At 43.2% G+C, this 22961-nt stretch overlaps 1 protein-coding gene across 1 annotated transcript in view; it reads right to left on the reverse strand.

Moving 5' to 3' along the window:
- The window catches only part of LOC142574391 (putative oxidoreductase TM_0325), a 144329-nt gene that overhangs the window by 17061 nt on the left and 104307 nt on the right, over window positions 1–22961 (reverse strand). Inside the window, exons 6-8 of the mRNA XM_075683485.1 lie at window positions 19065–19134; window positions 14409–14445; window positions 10229–10292 (exon numbers count right to left, since the gene is read on the reverse strand). Of these exons, the coding sequence (XP_075539600.1) occupies window positions 10229–10292; window positions 14409–14445; window positions 19065–19134 (171 nt within the window). The remainder of the gene's footprint in view (window positions 1–10228; window positions 10293–14408; window positions 14446–19064; window positions 19135–22961) is intronic.

Here is a 22961-nt window from a genome sequence, read left to right on the forward strand (position 1 = left end):
TTCCATTCGGTAAGCGCGCATATGTTTTTATTATTTCAAAACACACGGCGACAAGAAGCCCGGAAGGAGCGCCTGAACTGCGCCTGGTGGGTTGCATGCAATTCCTTTGATGTTGCATTAACCAGAAAAACGGTCGCCAGGTTTCACTGAAGAAAGCACACACACACACACTCACACACGCACACACACACACACACACACACACACACACACACACACACACACACACACACACACACACACACACACACACACACACACGCACCAATATATTTAGAAAGCCAGCGTTCCCATGCACATAAAGAACGTGCGAACATGGCAACAGCGAGCAATGAGCGAGCTCTGTACGCAGATGCATGACTTCCACGCAACCATAACTGCCAGTCCCGGAGGCCCTGTGTTGCGCCCTTATTTTACCTTTTTGCAGCATTGACTACAAGCTGCAGCGACAGGTGGCGCTGCAGTAGACCGGCGTGATAATGGTTCTAGGAGTTACTTTTGGAAATGCGGTTTTGGAAACAGTGAACAGACAGTGGCAATACAGGAGCAGGAAATACCTCGGCTAGGAGAAAATACCGTGGTATATGGATAAACGAAGGCGGTATATACATGGAAACACATGTAAAAAGAATAACAGTAAAGAGGTAGAGAAATGCACCCATAATGAAGCACAGGATGCCATGGGGCTACAATAGGTATGAGGTGCTCCGGGGTACGAGCAAAGGTTTAATGGTTCCAGGACTTACTTCCGGAAATGCAGTTGTTTGCTTTAAATCAGGGGTACAATTACGACTGAATGGGAACGAGAGGTCTGTCGGACGCCTGTCACTGGGAGCTCAATGGAAGACTACAAATGAAACTGTGCACGGTGATATGGGCTGGACTAGTTATGAAGTGAGGGAAGCTCAAAGTAAAATTGATGAGGAAGAACGACTGAGGAATATGGCAGAAAGTAAATGGGCTGGGAGAGTGTTGAGGTATCTGTAAAGGAAAAACTTCGATTCACAGTGGAGGGAAAGAGTTAGGAAGCTTACCAGCAAGGATGTGGCCTATAGGGTGGGCAACACAGCAACGACGAATTTCAAGCGGAAAGTCAGAGAGGGTGAAATAATCTCACGGATGGCGGCAATAGGAAAGAAACCTGCCATGAGTAACTACTTAAGAGGAGAAATCGAAATCAGGAAAGAAAGAATTTCTGATCACTCAAAGGGAAGCTCATTACTTTTCGAAGCGAGATCGGGATACCTTAGAACACGCACCTATAATATGAGATATAAGAAGCAAGAAGAAGCATTTGCTTGCTGAGGTAAAGCTTGGGAAACGATGGAGCATGCTTTATTAGAATGTGAAGACATCTGCCCAGTGGTCGATTTAGGCACCACTTGGCTCCTTGAAGCCCCTTGGTTCAAAGGGAGCAGTGGAAAGCAAACATCTCCGCAGTAGGCATTAGTAAGAGGCGATTGGAAGATTGGTGGAAGAAAAGTAGAGGAACGACAGAAAACTGAGACGTACAAAAACAAAGTTCACAATAGGGGGTCAGAAAACTTTGTTGTTGGTGGTCATAGTGTTTTTTTTTTTGTTTTTAACTTAGGTAGGACATTAGGCAGTATAATAGCAAGAGCTTGGTGGCGCTACCCACCGCCCCATTCCAAAGGCACCACAGGCATCCTTGAAGCCCTTGGGTTTAGCGAGAGTAGTGGAAAAGTAAGCATGTCAGCACTAGAGATTAGTAAGAGGCGATTGGAAGATTGGTGAAAGTAGCAAAACGACAAAAAACGGACACGTACAAAAGCAAATTTCGCGGCAGGGGGTGAGAAAATTTGGTTGTGGGAGTGCATACTGTTTTTCTTTAACCTAGGTAGGACTTTAGGCAGTATAATAGCAAGAGCTTGGTGGCGCAGCCCACCACCCCGTTCCAAAGGTGACGCTGTTAACCTCCATCCATCCATACATCCGTGCTCCAGCACCCCCGGCGATCATCGGAAAAAGACGCACGTTTTCACCGCCGGACAAGACACTGCCTTATTCCGGTACACGATAACTATATTACTGCCATGATCAGGTCATGAAAAACGTAGCTATTTGATGGTTTTGCTAGCATGCATTGAAAGAAAGGGGCTTCGAACAACAAACTGTTGATTCGTAAGCTGATAAGAACACGCTGAAAAGAGCGCCACGCGACCTCTGATCATGTGTTCTACAACGCCCGTTGACATGAATATGAAATGAACAAGCTTCGAATAATCTCTGCGATTACCACGTAACGCACCTGGGATCTCGTGAAAGAGGGTGTGACGGGATCTCACGTAATATTCGCCAGCATATTCCTTACTCTCATTCACATTGGCATGCATACCAAACGATCGGGCTTCGAAGGACCTCTGTGTTAGTACCCAAGAAGCGTAAGATAGATCACATGATGAAGGATGTCTCGGCACTTATCGTAACTTTCGGAAGCCCACATGTGATTCCCAAACACAGTGACATGGGCGTCAAACGATCGGCAATCGCAAGAGATATGCGATGGTGCACTCATAGCGAACATCAAATGACGTGGGAGGCGCGGTCCCCTGACCTCACGTATATTTCGATGGCCCATGCCTCATTCCCAATCATATTGACGACGATATAGAAATATGGAGCTTCGAATAAGGTCTGCGATGGCACGCACTTTTTTTTTAATATACTGCAGGCCCTTCACGGCCCGTGCAGGATTGCTACAGAAATGCAATGCAAAATCATGATGAAAAGTCAATACACTGAATGCGGTTAATAAAAGAGTCGATGTTGTTGCAACACACAATATCGTTAGTTAACTTGTTCCACTGGGATATGGCCGACGGAAAAAGGGAATGCTTGTGAACATTAACACGACTTGGGAGAAGAAAGATTGTTTTGGAATGATTTAGTCTGGTCGAGCGTTTTGAAAGATTTTGCAGGTAATGAGAACGTGCTATCTGGAAATGACCGTGGTATAATTGATTGATGAATTTTAGTCGCCAAATCGCTCTTCTCTGTGAGAGGGATTTTAGGTTTGCCCTTGCTAGCAGACCTGATATACTGGACTGCCTTTTGTAGTCCGAATATACAAAACTAATTGCTAATTTTTGTATGCGTTTTATTTTATTTATAAGGCATTTTTGATGAGGTCTCCAGATTAGACCAGCGTACTCTAGGCATGGTCTCATTAATGTTTTGTACGCATTCAGTTTGAGGTGTGGTGGTGCTGCGCGCAGTTTTCTTTTTAAAAAGGATAGTTTGCCTATGGCTTTTTGACACATGGTCGAAATATGACGCTCCCAGTTAAGGTTAGGCGTGAGTTTAATGCCTAGGTATTTTACCTGGTCGCTTTTGTTGATTGTTGACCTTCCGATCGAGTATGTAAAGTTAAGCGGGAATTCCTTCGCCTACTTTAGACCACGTTAAAAAGAGTGACGTGACATCACGTATCTTTAGCCAGACAATGGATAATTACCAACCATGCCGAGATGAATATGAAACCACAGGGAAAGTTAAAAGCTATGTGATGGTGTACACGTAGTTAACGTAAAATCACGTGTGAAAGGGTGTTACGTGACCTGACGTACATTTCGCTAGGCCATGCATGATTCCCAACTATACTGACATGGATATCAAACGATCGGGCTCCAAACAAGGTCTGCAATGGTAGGCACTTCGCGTACTCTAGACCACGTGGAAAAGAGTCACGTGATATCATGTAACTTTAGCCAGACCATGGGTAATTAGCATCCATGCCGATATGGATATCAAACGAACTGGAAAATCCGAAGCAATGCGATGGTACACACGTAGTGAACGTCAAACCGCGTGGGAAAGGGCGTCACGTGACCTTACGTATCTTTTGCCACGCTCATGGGTCATTCTCAACTATACTGACATCAGCCCACACATTATTCATATTAGTATTATTAGTTATGGAAACATACAAACACACAAAACAAAGAGGGAGGGAGCAAGCTGACAAATGCAACTGACAGGGGCACGACGCCTGCCGACTCTTTCGGGAGGAGGGAATGAAAAGAGAAGAGGAGAAGATAGAAAGTGAAAAAAATAGGAAAGAAAGAAGGAACGTCGGTCACGTCGTGTCAACACACTGGTCAACGAACTGGCCAACCCGCACAGAGGAATTCGAAGCTGTACCACTCCCTGGCATAGAGGGAGAGAACGTAGGACAAAGGAGAGTGGGATTTGCACTGGTGCATAATCCCGTAGCACACCCCCAAAGGACAAGTCTTTTCATGTTGAGATGACGATCAGGCACGTCCTCTCAGGCGTGTGATAGCGCAGCACGTCATGCCGCATGTGTACTGGGCGGGCTAACTGCCATGATCCATGTGACGTCACATAGCGATATGTATATGTACGCCGGCACTGAATAAACTGATTCCATACCCGGTTTGGCTGCGTGATGAGGTTATAACAAGGCGCTTGGTATCCGTTTCAATCATAGCCACACACATTGAACCATAATAGCCTGCGTAATAAACGCACGTAAATTAAAGGAAATTAAAAGCCAGTGCGTCTTTTGCCACGGAACACCACGGAAACAGAGGTGCAATGCGCGCCACGTGACATCACGTAACTCTGCATTGAACTGACTGCTGAACCGATTGATCTAGATTCCGCGGCGAGAGGAATTTACGTTGAAAGCCATGTGGTACCGATAGAAGAAATGAATTGGTAAAAAAAAATTAAATTATGGGGTTTTACGTGCCAAAACCACTTTCTGATTATGAGGCACGCCGTAGTGGAGGACTCCGGAAATGTCGACCACCTGGGGATCTTTAACGTGCACCTAAATCTAAGTACACGGGTGTTTTCGCATTTCGTCCCCATCGAAATGCGGCCGCCATGGCCGGGATTCGATCCCGCGACCTCGTGCTCAGCAGCCCAACACCATAGCCACTGAGCAACCATGGCGGATGAAATGAATTGTTGAAGCTTACCATACTTTTTTTCTTTCCTCGCACGCGCGCGCACGCACGCACACACACACACACACACACACACACACACACACACACACACACACACACACACACACACACACACACACACACACACACACACACACACACACACACACACACACACACACACACACACACACACACACACACACACACACACACACACACACACACACACACACACACACACACACACACACACACACACACACACACACACACACACACACACACACACACACACACACACACACACACACACACACACACGAAGCCTGAAATGCTTACCAATTGTTGGATCGGTAGTTGCTATCCACACAGTAAGAAGTCTATCAAATTATTGTTATGGACTCGTTGCTGGGATGCTGGGCCGCTTTGTGCGTTATCACTGCTCAAAATTTCTTACTATGTGAAAAGAGGTACGCGTCTTTCCGAACTCTGGGTGAGCAGAAGCACGACTACGCGTAATGGATAATAACGATCATTTCCATATAATTTTTTGAATATTCGCCATTTGGCTTTGGCTCGAACAAGTTGAGTGCCAGTTTTCACCGGAATTCGCCACTCGGCGGAACGGAATATGTGCACAGAATAAAACTGGCGAGAATTATCTAGGTATTATTTCTCTACTTCCAACAACGCAATGCTTGAACTCGTGTAGCATTGTACTATATTTTTACAGATTCTTTCTAATACTTCAGTTCACCATTTCTATCTATACGCACTCTTCGCGTTGTACTGAGGTGCGCAAATACCAAGAATGTGTCGCATCATAGAACACTATGCATATCAAAAGGATATGAGTCTTCTAATACCTCCTAACCTGCATAGCTGCGCTTTCTTGTGATAAATTTTTCGAGATTCCTCTACAGCACATGCGGCTCATTTGGGACAGCTAACTCAGTTAACCAACGTGCGCACAAGAAAAATGTAGCACCGTTTACGCAACGAGCAACCTGGCAGGCATCACCAAACTTTAGCAAACATGTTTACCTGACATGTCTATATCAAATTATTATCGCTTATCACGACTGCCTGAGCTTCCTAACAACTTCATTTCCTAAGAACAAAAACCTATTTCTGAGTTGCGGGTGATGTTTTAGAATGAAACTGGACGAAAAAATAATAAGTTATATTAGCACGCAACGCATTCGCGATGTTTGCAAACATTTCCCCTGAAGATCCTGACTCAATGTGAAGTATTTAGGCGCAATGCGGCACAGCGTCCGGTTGAACGAGACCATTGCAACAATTCGATAGCATCGTTAATGTGTGAACAGCAACTACTGAAACCACAATTTGCAAGCGTTTCAGTCGTCCTCTGCGTGTGCGAGGAAAAAAGAAAGATAATGGCAAGCATTACCAATTCATGTCTTTTGTCAGTACCGCATCACTTTCATGGTACATTCCGCCCACCGTGATATCCACGGCAATCGGCTCAGCAGTAAATCACGTTCAACGCAGATTAACGTGAAGTCACGTGACGTGCGTTTCACCCCCGTTTTCGTGGTGTTGAGGGGCGAAAGTCACGCTGGCTGTTCGATTGCCATTCGTTTAGTATACATACCAGCACGTCTGTGAATCACCCAATGACTTGAGAAAACCCCGTGAGCTCACATAACTCTCCTTCTCCCGTAGTTTTACGTGCCCTTGTTGGGAACCATAGCAGGGCCTCTTGGAAGCCCGTTCGTATACTATGTATGTCGATATGGTTGAGAAGCATCCATGGGCCTGCGAAATTTATGTCAGGCCACGCGATAACCTTCACCACCTGCTCTGAGGTTCGCTACGTGGGCAGCTCCGTATAGCTTTCACGATTCGAGTTCGTTTGTTATCCATGTCAGATTGGTTGGAAAATACCCGTGGTCTGGCTAAAGCTACGGGATCTTATGTGACTCTTTTCCACTTTTCCAGGTGGCCTGAAGTACGCGACGTCCGTACCATTGCAGATGTTCTTCGCAGCCCAACCGTTTGATATCTATGTTAGTATGGCTGGGAATTACGCATAGGCTAGCAAAAGATACGTGAGGTCACGTGACACCCTTTCCCAGGTGGTTTGACGTTAACCACGAGTGTACCATCGCTTAGCTTTTGATTTTCCCGTTCGTTTGACATCTATCCCAGCAGGGTTGGTAATTACCCATGGCCTGGCTAAAGTTACATGATGTCACGTGAATCATTTCCACGTAGTCTGAAGTACGCGAAGTGAGTTCCATTGTAGACCTTGTTCGAAGCCCGATTGTTTGATTGATATCCATGTCAGTATAGTTGGCAATCATGCATGGGCTAGCGAAGGATAGCGAGGTCACGTGATTCCCTTTCGCACGTGATTTAATGCTAACTACGTGTGCACCATCGCAGAGCTTTTAATTTTCCCGCTCGTTTGATATCAATGTCGGCATGGTTGGTAATTGCCCATGGTCTGGCTAAGGTTGCGTGATGTCAAGTGACTCATTTCCACGTGGTCTGAAGTACGCGAAGTGCGCACCATCGCAGAACATGTTCGAAGCCCGATCGTTTTATCGACTGGGCTTCGTACGGAATGTACGGAATCCGTGCACGAAAATGTATGAAACCCGTGTACGAAAGTGTACGGAATACGTGGTAGACTACTAACATTGCTTGAAGGATATCTCCAGAACAGAAGCCAGTTGGCTTCTTTAGATGATGAACTTTCATCCCTTTTGCCTATCAGTTCCGGTGTCCCACAAGGGAGAATATTGGGACCCCTTTTGTTCAATACGTACATAAATGATATGGTAAGCATAGATCCCTTCCATTAATTTTGTAATATACGCGGATGATAGCACACTACTTCTTTCAGGCCCTAACCTTAACGATTTAATGGTGAAATGTAATGACCTACTAATTCAATTGTCTAGGAGGTCAAGGATGAATAAATTAAGAATTAATCCTACAAAGTCTAAGGCTACAATATTTCGCGCAAGAAACAAACCGATAATACCGCATTGCATGCTTCACTTTGAAGATCACCAAATAGAAATAGTTGAAGTGCACAAGATACTTCGAGTATATTTTTCCTGTTATTTAAACTGAGATGCCCATACTGACCTTGTCTGCAAGAAACTCTCTTCGGTCTGCGGGGTTTTGTCGCGATGTCATGAAACATTACCTTTGAAATGTAAATTACAAGTGTATTACACACTTCTTTTCTCGCCTTAACTATTGCAATTTAGTACGGGCCACAATTACCAAAACAAACATAAATAAGGTTCTCCTACTGCAAAAAAAAATGTTCGCATAATTGCCAATTTTGATAATACAACTACCTCTAAGTACGCTTTTGAAGCACACAATATTGTCCGGGTCAACCATTTGTATTGCTTTAAATTGTTACAAAAACATATTTTTCGACGGCATCCACTGCCGATTTTTTAATAGACTCTGCCATCTTTTGACATGCGTCATGCTAACAAACACACAAGAACTATTATTACATGGAATATACTACGTTTTCGCTCTAATTATAAATTACAAATGTCTAACAACCTGCCGCATGTTCTAAACACGTATAAACACACAATAAGATATACCAAAACTGAGCCGCGTAAATATTTTGTTGAAATCTCATTTTGTATTTTCTATGTTCTGCTTCATTATTACTATTATTTAATTCTGAACATTTGTGTGACCATATGAGCGTTTCTATTTTTTATATTATTGTTGTTTAAATTTTTGCGCAATAATTATTAGACTCTGTATATATTACTGCTGAATATTTTCTCTTTATTAATTGTAACTATTGTATGTGTGTCTCATTTCTGTACCACTCGTGTGCTACTCCTTATAGGCGTTTTCTGGACATAGTCAAGCTGCTTATGCAGCTTTTTGCCAGAAAACCCTCCAGCTGAACCTAGAAAATAAGCCTATACTATACTATAATATTTATCCCCGTCAGTATGATTGGGAATCACGCATGGCCAGCGAAATGTGCGTGAGGTCTCGAACACGTGGCCACGCATGGCCACGTGTTCTGACGTTGGCTACGTGTGTGCCATCGCATAGCTCTTGCGATTCCCGTTCGTTTGACGGCCATGTCACTGTGTTTATGAATCACATGTGGACTTCTGAAAGTTACGCAGCGTCACGTGACATCCTTCATCACCTGATCTAGCGTACGCTTCGTGGGTACTATCAAAGAGCTCCTTCGAAGCCCGATCGTTTGATATCCATGCCAGTATGCATGAGAATCAGGAATATGCTTGCGAATGTTACGTGAGATCCACTAGCAACCTCATCAACGTGATCTCAAATGCGTTACGTGGGTATAATCGCAGGGATTGTTCGAAACTCCTTCATTTGATATCGATGTCAATGGGCCTTGAAGAAAGCAAATTGATCAGAGGTCATGTGACGCTATTTTCAGCCTGTATTTATCAGATTACAGATCAACAGCTTGTTGCTGGATGCTCCTTTGTCTCAATGCATGTCAGCAAAGCCATCAAATAGCTACGTTTTGCATGATTTGTTACGGCAGTAATATAACGTCCATGTCAGTGCAAAACTTCGATGATATATCGCGCGAGAAAGGCAGTTCTGTAGCCCCATCTCAATGCTCTTTTAGAAAGCTCTTAAGTTATGTTTGGTCGGAGCAAAATTATAACATTTCGTTATTATTTTGAATATCCTAGAACACCTCCACAAATGCATCTTTGGATTAAATTATTCGGCGCTGAGATTTAATGTGTGGCAGCTGAATCAAATTCACAGCCGCTTGGACTATAATAGCTGGCACTCGGAAAAATTTTAGCGGGAAAATCAAGTAGATTCCAACATTCGAAAATCTGGCTTACCGCTCATTTATAGCGGATGTCCTCAATATCCGTTTAATAAAATCCGGATAACCACATAACCGGTTTTTGAGACCGGATTCATTTGCCTCCGCTTACACCTGATAGCCAGTTTGACGTATATTTGCCAGCACTACTACAAAACGCTGCAAATGCGCTGGAGGACGAAGAACGCCATTTAAGCTCCGCCTAGAATAATTTCCCGTAAGCATGAATTATGCTATCAGTATCAACATGCTCGTATTAACACGGGATAGTGGGCGATGCACTTTTTCTGCGAAAGGTCATGAATGGGCTGCGCGCTCTTTTTGTTAAGGCCATCCACACAAAGGTGGAGCGTGTAAGCGGCCAAGCGGATTTTCAACGTGGCGAGGCAATGAGCGCACTGCCGGGATTTGAGCTAACGTAAGCGCACATGAAACAAACCTCTTTCTGTTCCTGCGCGTTGACTCCAGGGCGAATTCCAAAGCTTGTGTCGATCACACCAGGGCTGCGAAAAGTTTACAGATACATGTTGACGTTTTTTTTTAAATTCCATAGTTCACTCGCAAAATTTGAGATTAGTACGTGGTTGCATTCATTCGTAGGGAAAGGGTTACAACTAATTCAGCGTCATACGGACAAAAATGAGCTATCACAGGAATGACTATGTTACACGGAGATAAACTATGTTCTTGTAGGCTTTTATAACTACTTGAAAAACTTTTATGTCGGCTTGGAACTTATTTATTTATGTGTAGAAAAGCGCCTGCACTGACACTTATAGACAAGCTGGTTTCTGATCCACGTCTTACACCTTGGCAAACTGCTATTCTTCCCCTTAAGCTGAACTAGAATGCAGTCCTATACTCCTTTGCTTCCTAACCCATACCGTGCCCTTTCTTTCAACGCTTCGGCTACCCCTTTTCGTTTACTGCTTGTTGCGGTGTTGTTGTCTTCTTCAGCTACTTCCTTAAAATGCTTGGCAGCATAAGTTAATGCTGATAAAACGCTTAACAGACGAGGTAAACACGAGAAAACACCATTTCAGACGAGGTAAATACCCTGCCGGCAATGCCCTTGTATTGCCTGAAATATCCCCTGCACACTTTTAGTGCGAGCAGCATTCGTTCGGAACTACACTTGCTTTTTGGTATGATATGTGCATATATCATGTTTTTTTCGGTAGCTGGGTATACGCCAATGGTTATGTGTCCTAATACGCAGTCTGGTGTGCGAGAAGTTCGGCCATTGGGCATGTCCAACTGGACTTGAACCACTGGCAATGTGCCAATGATTATGCGTCGCTCCTTCCCGCCAAGTAGCGTGACAGGAAATGGGTCACTCCAATTGGTCTGCGCGTCTTCAATGATTAAAATTAAAGATGGCGCAAAGAAGGAACCTGGAGACTCCACGTGCATCGTCAAGCTCTCTATATAATCGCTCTCCACTTCTACATATTGCCGATTCTCTCTGTCTCATTACTTTCAATATTAAAATAGCGGAATTAGACTGAATTGCATTTATTTTCATAATAACGCAATTTACGGGAGATTTAAGGAAAAATTTGCACACAGCAACTTGATGGGCCTTACAATCCTGTCTGAGGGCACCAGCGGCAGGCACAGGCACCCATTCAGGAACGACCACACAAACACTATATTACAACATAATACAATGTTGGCATCAACTTGTACCGTTAAAAAGAAAATTTCAATATAAGAAGAAACACTACAAAATATCAAGCAATCCGCAGTTTATACATAAGAAAAAGCAGCAAATTGCAAATTTTTCAATTGAAAAAAGCAGCATGACACAGAAAATTCGGTCATGATGAAATTTTGCTCGAAAACTCATACAAACGGGCAACAGGGCAGGAAATAACATCAGTGTTATTGCGCATGAGTGTGTTTACCAAGCGTAGTAAGCGATGGAGGAGCATTTTAAACGCGTAGTTAGTTCGAGGACGTGGCACGTGTCATTGTTCGAGTGATCCTGTGCTGTTCTTTTACCTGTTCTTAACTAACTGCGTTAACGACGTAGTGTACGACTAATTTTGTTTCTCGTCCTTACGCTAGGCTAATGACAGCCTGTACCCTCACAGAGAGTGCAATGTAAGTAACTTCAACTGCTTGTAGAGATGTGCAATATGAGCATCTTCTAGAGCAATACAGATGGTACGAATTACCTTTTTTGAAGCAAGAATGATCTATTTAGGTTGGTAGCCGATGGCGTACTCCTCACCAGACAGCAGTAGTGTATGTGACTTAGGAAGAGAGCGTTCTATGAGAGAAGTATGGCTTTGCGTGGCAGTGGTTTTAAATTGAACTGTATTCCAGCGAACAGCGCGAGTTTTCCTGCCAGGAAGTCTATGTGATCAGTCCTAGACATATGGCTATGAAAAAACACGCCTAACGTTTTCGCATACCATACAAGCTCAATTCTTGAATAGCCTATTGAAATGTCAGTCTCTAAGTGCAGTCGTTTATTTTTGGCTTGAAATAAAATCGCTTTGATTTTGTCAGTGTTAATTTTTAAGCTATTGTCCTGTAACCATGTATGTGTTTTAGCAAGGGCAGAATTTGCAGTGGAAATTAGGTTTAAAATAATGCCGGACGAAAAAAGTGCGGTATTATCGTCTGCGTAATTGCTATATTTTGGTTTCCACAAGAACAAGATCATTTAAATATACATTGAAAAGAAGGTGGCCGAATATGCTCCCTTCGGGAACTCCAACTTTTCCTTACTTGATCTGGGAGCAGATGCCGTTTATTTCGACAAGTTGACTCCGCTGCTTTAAAGAGCACTTGGCTATATCTAATCTAATACCACGAATACCGTAGTAGTCGATCTAGCTTCGTTATTAAAGGTTCATGATTACTATAGTCAAACGCTTTGCTGATATTCGATTAGAACCCCAAGCGTAGCAGCTTTAATTCAATGTTTCTCAGTATCAATTCTTTTTGTTCTAGTAGAGCAAACTGGGTTGACCTCCCTCTTCGAAAATCATACTGACAGTCACTTAACAGGCTGTGTCTTCCTAAGAAACTTGAAATAAGCTGAAATATTATTTTCTCAAGTCATTTGAAAATGTTGAAAGTATAGAGATAGGCCTGTAATAAGATAACTCAGTTGTTTTAACCGTTTTAAACAGAGCAAGTACTTTAGCGATCTGCATTTTGACAGAAAACACACCAGATACCTGACAAAGGTTATAAACGTACAGTTAAACAAGTGCTACAATGCCTAAGACGTATTTTACAGCTGCCATCTGTATATCATCAATGTCACACGATGTCGTATTACGTAACTCGGAAAATAATTGACTTAACTCAGATTCATTGCTAGGATATAGGAATGCAATGCCAAGGCACCTGACTTGGACGTAGCGGTCCGCATTTCTATCAACACCTATGCCGGCTGGACTGATAAAATCATTATTAGAACAATCGCGCAGACTTCATTAGGAATACTAATGGCGTCTTTGAAGATATCAATACATGTATGTGAGGATGACGCTCGATTTATCATAATGTTTTGTTTTTCCAAGTTCTTTCAGTCTTTTTTCTCAATGATAATAATCATCACAAACATAACACATACCACCACCGGTTACACACTCATTATGGGAAGCATATTTAGTTCCGCTAACATGCTCAGTCATCTGAAAAGGACGGTTACTCCGTCATTGTCTTTTGTTTCTTTCTGTAAATCCACTTCTAATGACCGGGTTTGCTGCGACTTCATGATGTACGTAAATGTACTCTTGAAATTTCTTTATTATAAGTACAAATCCTTATCTTTATTTTTGTTTTCCCTATAATGTTGCGCATTATCTACCCAATTATGCCATCAGGCTTCGGCTGTTTTATGAATCAAATCATTCCTTTCGAGTAATCTGCAGCTTTGCTTACAAGAATGACGTCACGACAAAGGTAAAAGCTAATGTAATATATTTTGGTGCTCGCTTTCAAGCCTTAGCAATGTAACATGTCGAATACATTTTCAAATCACGCAGTGGATCGGAGTAGAGAAAGTGGGGCATTTCTAACGACCTTTATTTATTTCTCTACGCTTCCTTTAAGGATTATAAAGCTTTGGAACCTGTAAATATTGCGCAAGACATATTATATGTATGCTGGCTCGGTAATATTATTACGCAAAGCCCCTATGAATACTCGAACACCCTACTAAATTGAACGCGTTGTCATAAACTATGAAGGTTACTTAACAGTGTTAAAAATACTTAAGAGGCTTCTCACTTATCTGAGTCACAACATGGATGTGCTCCTTTCTGGAATATCTGTTCACGTATTCAAAAAAGCTCTAATGCGCTAATCAATTGCAAGGACAAATTTAATCTCATCCTGAACCTGGAAATAACATTATCGAAAGCAGCCACCCAGCGCTAAAGTTGTAAACGAGCAGTTTCCTTAATTCTGCCCCATGTTACCCCGTTTTCTTGGCTGATTGAAGACAGATTTTTTTGAGTATTCTGAAAGAAAAAAAAGAACAAAGTCTGATCGGGCGACTGTTCTTGAGAATTTACTATTTTCTTTAATATGGACCACATTTTGACTCCCATATCTTTTGTATATGCGCGAAAGCGTAGTTTCATTTCACTTACTTGATCGCGTTCACCCGTACACCATATGGCGCGTTCTCTGAAAGAGAGGGAAAGCTATATGATGACGATTGCAGTTTCTCGTCTATAACCGTACACAACCTAAATTCATTACCGATATTATCGATTACATCAGCATCGAGCAAAAGAGAAATTCGGAGCATAGATGAACAGCACACGTGTACCGGAACTTGAAAGAGAAATCCAAGACTCTTAGTTTTGCCAATGTTACGCACGAAGGGTTTTTGAAAAAAAGAAAAGCCCTGTTTTCTAGCATCATGAATAATAAGCACCTCACTGAAACACAAGCTAAGAAATGCAAAAGGGATATAAAACAAAACATTGCGGATTTCATAGGTTGTAGAGAAGACCGCCAGAATTCACAAAGCAACTTATGAACAAATTATGGCGCAAGAAAGACTTTAAAAATGCGTATTCACAAAGCTGAAAACGCTTGTAAGATCAGGAAGCTTACCATGCCCACCACCGTAAAAACCAGCGCTCTAGTCGAAAACAGACGCGCGTATACAATAGCAGTAGAGGTGTGAACTTCCGTTGTGCGCCAAAAGGAAACGTAAGTTTATCTTTAAAATCTGATTTGTCGTTGATGTTGCTGATGCAAGAAGGAAATTTTATCATAAATAGGCAGTAGTCTTAGTAAAATAGTAATGCCGATATGAGCTCGTCGGGTTGCCCTTGGTAAACAACCGAACGCATTGCCCCAGACTAATGGCTGGGATGCCACATTAAGTATTCTAAGCATGACAGGTGCTTGCTTGTTGCGGACGCTAGAAAAAAGCGTGCAGCGTAGCTTTACCTCCTGATTGATGTAGGCATGCACCGTTGCGGGAAAAAAATACTTCAATGCTTTTCTGCCTTATTTCTGTTGTAGCTTACATAGGCGCATAGGTTCGAGCAAGTTGTGCTGGCGCTGGCTATCCAAACGCTACTGGGCTTTACGTGCCGTCAAAGTTTATTCGCGGTGACGTAATTGCAAGTAATGCGGAATCCATCCATGATTATGAACCAAAGTTGCTCAGTGATTTGATCTGTTTTCTGCATTCCTAGCTGTGTTGTAGCTTCACGGTAAGTTTTCCTACGCTTTCATGCTCTACTTTTTTCCGTTTGGGCGCTCGTGTAGTAAATATTTTTTTCAGGTGAGTTATAAAAACAACAAGCCTAAACATTTGAAATTATCAAAGTTTCTTACTGTTAGAGAATTTACTGTCGAATTTGGTATCATTAGTAAAAGTCTACCATTTATTCGCCTATATATGCATTGCGGGAATAAATTCTATTGCCGTAATATCTGCACCCGGCTTTTGTGATGCTAGTTAAGCAGTGGAAATTTACATGCATGTAGGTGGGTGGCAATTAAGTTCTTGATACGAAAGCAGACATCACTGTGGTGACGGCAGAGAGAACTCGAATGAAATCACGTATCATTGCTGCGGTCACGGCGCGGATTCACTGATAGCAGAAAACGGTGCAGTAGAACGCACCACTGCATGAATCATCCCGCAGCCAATTCTCAGAATGCAGAGCGTGCGAATTTACTACTATTTGAATGAGAATTCGCGAGTTGACAACCCCTCTTAAATGAATTTACGTCATCTGTTTCTACGACAGGACAAACAATCAAGCTGTCATGTTGCCAGCCCTAAGGGCAATCTATAAAACATCACATAGCAGCCCATAGAGCTCTAATTAATATATCATGACTTTCAACGTAATGTTTATTAATTGAAGTTGTTATGGAACCATTGGATGGTCCAGCGGAAAGCGAAAGCTGGATCCAATAGACTGTGTCCTAAATGCTCAGTACTTAGGCATGCGCCTTTGCACTGACCTGCAGTTTTCTTCTGTATAACGATCACCTTAGTTTTACGTGTAATGTTGATTGTTCAGTTGCACAGGAAACAGCCTCAGCAGATTGCACAAGCAGCAAGAGCGGACAACGGCCAAAATCGTATTTGGCTATCTAGAGAAGCTTATACTCAATATCTGGTTCCCATCAGGTGTAACCAGCATGATGTAAACTGACGTCAATCACGTCAATTTCGGTCGTTTAAAGAGAAGGTGTGGCTGTGACTCTGTAGTGATGGCTGTTCCAGTGCTATTCCTTCACGTTCTGCCGTCTCTGTCCAGCCACCTCAAGGGAAGAAAGTTACACCCAGTGAACTTTTTAAAGCGGTTAAAGTTGTACTGGTTTGGGCTAGTTCATTAAAGTTCTCGATCATTGTTACTTGCACACCACTTGGAACGAGGAGTGGGAAACGGCGAAAACAAGCGCAAACTTTCAAGTGGTTTTAATGGTAGGAAGTAAAGTGGTTTTATAATGCGAAGAATTCTTTGACTCAACTTTGTAGTAGGTAGCTTCCTGTCTCGTCTTGCTTTAAGAATAATTAAATAATCACTCACACAGGTGGGAATCGAACATCTGCCGTCCAGCACAGCCGCCGAGTCCTCTAACCAATAGGGCAAGATTGTTGTTTAGTTGTTTATTGTTTAGACCACAATTTCAGGCATGCTTCTCGAGGTCCAAAGCCAACCAACTTTTTGAGACACTCGGCGAGTTCATCACAGCCTATGCCACTTTGTCCTCTTCATTCCTCGTTATAGCTGGCGCTTTCGCACGCCGTGTTAAGACTACACTATCAAAGTGGCCGGTGCAGTAATTTCCTCGCAGCAACTTACGCTACGTAGAAACTGCGCGGCGTTGTACGGATTTCATGATTTGCGAAGTTAATCAAGTTCTAGCCCTTCTTCGCCGAAGTACAAACGGCATCATCGTTTAAACATACACCACATGAAACAGATGTATGTACGTAAAATTTTATAAAACCTAGTTGCTGATGAGGTCACAATCCGTATTTGCCTTGCTTATGTTCATACACTACCCAACGATCTCCGTGTCACAGGCCCACGTCAAACGGCCGCATCATAAATCAAGTCATTGCTGCCATGCGGCTGTCTACAAGCTGGTTGTGTCGTCATACCACTGTCTTCAGAAACACGTATCCTAGCGGGCCACAGACACAGCTATTCAATCTGTAGGAACACATTCGTCAACATGGCACGGTATTACGCAAAGCCGAACAATGCTGGATACCCAGGCACCGACAAAATGCTTGGCATAATAGCTTCCCACAATGCGTGGTCTCCACATTTCTTTTTTTTTTTGCAACGTTTTGTTGAGAACAATATCGACCATGTCATTGGCACGACGGCGTCGAACCCAAATGATTTAAGCCCGTGCAGTTGGTTGCAGGCTCTTTGTTCCCGCTTGAATTCTGTTGCCCCTTCAGTGAACCCACTTAGAGCGTTTCTGTCAGCACTGTTTGATGTTGGCTAATATATAGTGCCGTTTGTGCGTTTTCTACTTTGCATATGGCTTTGTTGCTTGCTGACACTGCGGCAGCACCTCAGTTGCAGGGCTAAGACATGAATCTAACCATTCATCATCATGAATCTAACCATTCACCAGCGAGCATGGATTTATTTGCGTATAATAAACATTTTTCTGGCGCAGTATAAAGCTATCGATCCCTTTCTGCACGTATGCGACATCACATGTGAGCTCTTGTTTGCTGAGGACACGTTCGTGCGGCGTTGTTAGCTCCGCGTTGCACGCCGCCGCGATGTTCTACCAGCCACCGCAAGCTAATTACGGGAAACGGATTAATCGCGGACGCCGGGGCACTACCCTCTTCATCCGGTTATCTACTTTGGCTCGAATTTATCGAACGCCTCTCCATTTGATCATGCGCCTCGCTTCTTTTCAACCAATTCCATAAGAAAGTATGTTGAATGTAGGCTATGCTATTCGCCTTGAAAGAAAAAAAATGGGACCTCCTATAAACGAGGAGTGCGTTTGATTGCGCTTTTCAAACAACGCTGCGGGTTACCGCCCGATGCGTGCGTCGGTGGTTACGTAAATTGGACGTCAGTAGATTGGAATAAAAACTGATTGGAATTGTTTTGCGTTATAGGGCCCCAGGCATGCAAGAAAAGGCGCTCGCGGACACTAGTCGAGCGCAGAAATATGGAGCGTCTATATTTGAAGCGCAGTTCGCTTCTTGGCGGCATGGCGACAAGATATTTCGATTTCTTCACTTCTCTTTTAAGAATGAGCCAATGAACAAAACATCTTGCTACTAAACGTAATAAGTAAAACTCTCCTTAGGCGCCGCCATACATATTTTATTGGATAAGCATATTCTTCAAGTGAGTGAGGCGAATTGTTTTGTAAGAGTTTAGGGGTATTACATCCTGACGCCTCACTAACAACGACTAGACGATATCATGCACAGCATCCATATGGTACTCAGGCGACATGATAGTCTTGATCGCTCATTTTATTGACGTTTAGGGGTGACCACTTTCTGCTGCACTTTTGTTTCATGTTATAAGTGCGAGCACATGCAGCAACAAAGCCGTTAGTGCCGGACCGCCTGGCATTCGATGCGGGTACAGGACGCTGACCGATAAAAATGGTGTTTTGTGCCCTCTTAAGGATACCATATTTGAGGTCTGCACAAAGTTGGAAATGGCTGGTTCTTAGTTTTCCCACCTGTCAAGATGACGTTCCAGTATTTTTTCGCATTCATTATTTTTTTTTCAAAAAGAGCACTGAAGTTGACAGCGACTGTGGCTCACCAAACGCCGTGCATCTTGTCAGGTGGTCCAGCGCTGCTTTCGTCACGCTATATGGAGTCAAGTAGCGCACCTATAAGAAAAGAAATACGACAATATACTTAACTGAATAATTCCGCTGGTAACACGGCTAAAGAGGCAAGTCAGGCGGGACACTTTTTTATAATATGTGTATGCTTATGTGAAAACAATACACCACACGAAATGTCCGTTGTTCATATTCTTACGCCAGAACGAATACTTACAGATACATTCAAATGGTAGGTGGAGAGCACGCCAAGCGGCAAGCGAGTTGGAGTCCAAGTCCACATGACTCGTTCTCTGAGGCGCCCGCTCCTAGACTGAGTAAGCGTCGGAATCGCTTGTCTTAACCACGCGAAATCGCGCTCGTGCCACTACTCGCGCGTTCGTCGTCGTGTTCTTCCACAGCGATGTCCAATATCGCGGCCTTGAGGAGCCGCTCAGGGTCCTCGGCGTGCGATCTAGCTCTTCGCTTAGGTATCGCGTCCCTCGGTTCTGGCTTCTCCTGCTTTGGGGGCTTAGGTCAAGTATCGGGTGGTATTTTCTTTGCTTAGCTTGTAATTTTGCGTTACTCTCTTTCTCTTATGTGTTTTTTGTGTTAGTCTTGCTTGATGTCTGTATCAGCACCCGGCTACGGTGCTTCCCCGCGGTCAGCCTCGTTAGCTCCTCAGGAGCTGTCGCTTGAGTTTATTTGTTCGCAGTGAAGCCGGCAATGTTCCTGTGGCCATGGTACCTAACGACGGTGGCACGATCAATATGAAAAACCCAAAGATGATTCAGGGGGAATCACGGAAAGCCTCGCCTTATTTCCGACAGATCACAGAGGTCCACCAGTTAGGCGGAGGGGGTATACTACGCTGCTCGCCAGACCAGACCTGTGTTATAGAAGTGCTGAATTGTTGCACATTTGCTTCCCATCCAGTGAGCTCTTTCGTACCACCAGATCTCGCATACTCTAGAGGCATTGTGCGAGGGGTGGAGGTCACTTTAACCCCTCAAGAGATTTTAGACATGTTCTCGGTGGCTGGAGTCACCTACGTCTACCTGTGTAGTCGAGTGATTGACATTAAGGAGGTAGCAACAGAGTCAATCATAGTTACATGTGCTGGGACGATGCGGTCTACGGAAATTAAGGTCTAGCCCCTAATTTACAAGGTAGAAGCTCTGGCTCCACGCATTCTACAATGTAACATATGTTGGCATTTCGGTCATAGCGTCAGGGGCTGCAGATCTGCACCCCGCTGCCATGCTTGTGGAGACAGCCACAATTTTGGTGATTGTTCCTCCAAAGAAGAGAAATGTCGTCGCTGTGTTGGTGGTGGTCACCCCGCCAACTACTCGAATTGTCCTGCAAGATCACAGGAAATTCAAATTATAGATGTAATTGAAAGGAGACGTTGGTCACGCCGTGATGATGCTGTTGAGGTCCAGGGGAGATCTAAGGGATAGCAGGAGCAACAACCCGTCAGCAAATGGTTGCAGACACAGCCATTTCCGATTCTATTGGGGCAGAGGCCGGAAAGGCGTTCTCAAAAGGTATGGAACGATTCAGATCAAACCTGGCGATGACTCTAGCTCAATGTTGACATCACGAATGATTCAGCTGTTCAGTTCTTTAGCGAATTCTATGCTAGCTCGCAAATTCTTACACACGCCCTAACATTGAATGCTGAAAAGCTAATGGATCCTTTATCAGTTATTGTAGAAGATGCAGACAGTGCGAGGCCATCAACTTCAACTCAGCTGCCCGACGGATGCTTCTCTGGATCAGTCTCGGAAAACAACCAGGATGTAGAAATGTACCTCCCGACGCTTAAACGCACAAGATCATCTAACGATAATTCATCGATCCCTGTCCCGCTCTCAAAAGCCAAAAGTTTGTGAAAGATACTCTTTCCAACTCCGATTCTAATCCTAACTCTTCCAGCTCTGTCCCTCAATCAAAATCCACAATGTGCAGTAAAGACAGTCCTTCGCAGAAAGATATTTTAAAAGGCAGTATTTTAGAGCAAGCGGTTTTAAAGTAGGCATTAATTCATCATAGGTTATTTAAAGGTATTACAGTGGAACTGCCGTTCCATTATTTCTGCAGCTACCGATTTATTATACGTTTGTTCACAACTTTCTCCGGACATTATTCTTTTGCAGGAAACTTGGCTCTCCAATGGCCAAGATTTTGATATAAAATTTCTTGTTATGTCGAGTGGGACCGCCCATCGAGAAGCGGAGGACTTTTTTTTATAACAACTAAAATATGCAACAAAGTAGAAATTTGGTACTACTATATGTCTACGGAGTGTGAGATACTAGCAATAGATGTAACTATTCCTGGTTCTTCCCTATTTTCCTTAGTTAATACACATTTCCCAAAGGCGTGCATGATATTCGTTTCCTTCGTACCGTTGTCAAATCATAAAGGAGAGAAATTGTGATAACCGGAGACTTTAATTCGCACCATGTGTCTTGGGGTTTCAAAACGGACTCATGTGGAAAGCGATTGTTGGACTGTAAAATTAATCAAAATTTTTGTTGCCTAAATACGAATTCAGCTACCTTTATTCAGTGTCTTTCTAAATCAGCATTAGATCGAACATTTGCCAGTTCAGCAATTACCGTAACTTCCTGGTCTACTGTCGGCTCAGCCTCAAATAGTGACCATCTCTAGTGACCATTAGGTTTGATATTGTCTGCCCTCTTATTCCCCTGGAGTCTCCGCCGCCGACTTTTGTGAATTACCAGAAATTTCAGAGTGTCTGTAAAACGGTACCCAATGACATCAAAGCCATGAGGCTTTGCTCTGAATTAAAAAGTTCCTTTAAAAAGCCCCAATTTAATGTTAACATAAGTAAATGTACAACCACTCCTTGGTGGAATTCGGACTGCACGCGGGATTATAGACGACGAAAAGCCGCGTGGAACAAATTACTTTATAATCAGTGACCGAGTAACTGGCGTGATTATAAATTGGCAGCTGCTGCGTTCAAGAGAACAGCACCGAATGGCAAATACGAGTATGACAAAAAACATCGTGACTTCCTCTCTAAGCCCAGCAACAAAAACAAATTCTGTTCAGATTCCTTCCATACAGAAAAATACCGACGCCAGCGAATACTGAATCGATAATTCTTTCACCACGCGACATGTCTGCTTCTTTAGAATTCATAGCAAAGGGCTTAGCGCAATGCTTAACATCATGTTTGCCCAATGGGCCACAAAGGCTTCCCTTTGCCGATGACATTACGGAAGTCACAGTGTCACAGCTTTCTAATGTCCTTAGATCTCTGCCTGCCTCATCTCCAAATCCTGATGGCATTTCGAATGCCATGCTAAAAATGTTGTTTGAAATGTCTTCTGATGACATTTTGAACACAGTGAATAATTCTCTACAAAATGCTTGGAGTCCACCAGAATGCAGGACAGTCAAAATTATTCCGCTGCTTAAAAAACAAGGAGCTCGCTACATTCTTGACAACATTAGGCCTACCTCTCTTACGGTAAATATGGTAAAACTAATTGAAGGAGTTTTATATGATCGTATGATGGATAATATATCTGAAAATTCGTTACTGATCTGAAGTCGAATAGGTTTCCGGCCCGGTCTCTCCATTTAGTGTGCACAATAGAATTTCCATACACATTACCCGGCACAAAGAAAAATGGAATGTTATTACCCCTCGGGCTAACTACTCTACAGAAAAACTGTCCTTCACCCTGCCCACTCTTCTGAATAATTACAACAAAAGTACCACTGACATTTTAAAAATAACTAATGCTGCAATACGGCGACACTATGTATAAGGTATCTAGTCTTTCTTATTGGATGATTTTTGTGTTCATTCCCACTGTTCATTTCGGTGCCTCCTCTTCCCCTTCCCCCAA

This window comes from Dermacentor variabilis, chromosome 3, assembly GCF_050947875.1.
Source record: "Dermacentor variabilis isolate Ectoservices chromosome 3, ASM5094787v1, whole genome shotgun sequence".
In the NCBI taxonomy this organism is placed as follows: domain Eukaryota; kingdom Metazoa; phylum Arthropoda; class Arachnida; order Ixodida; family Ixodidae; genus Dermacentor; species Dermacentor variabilis.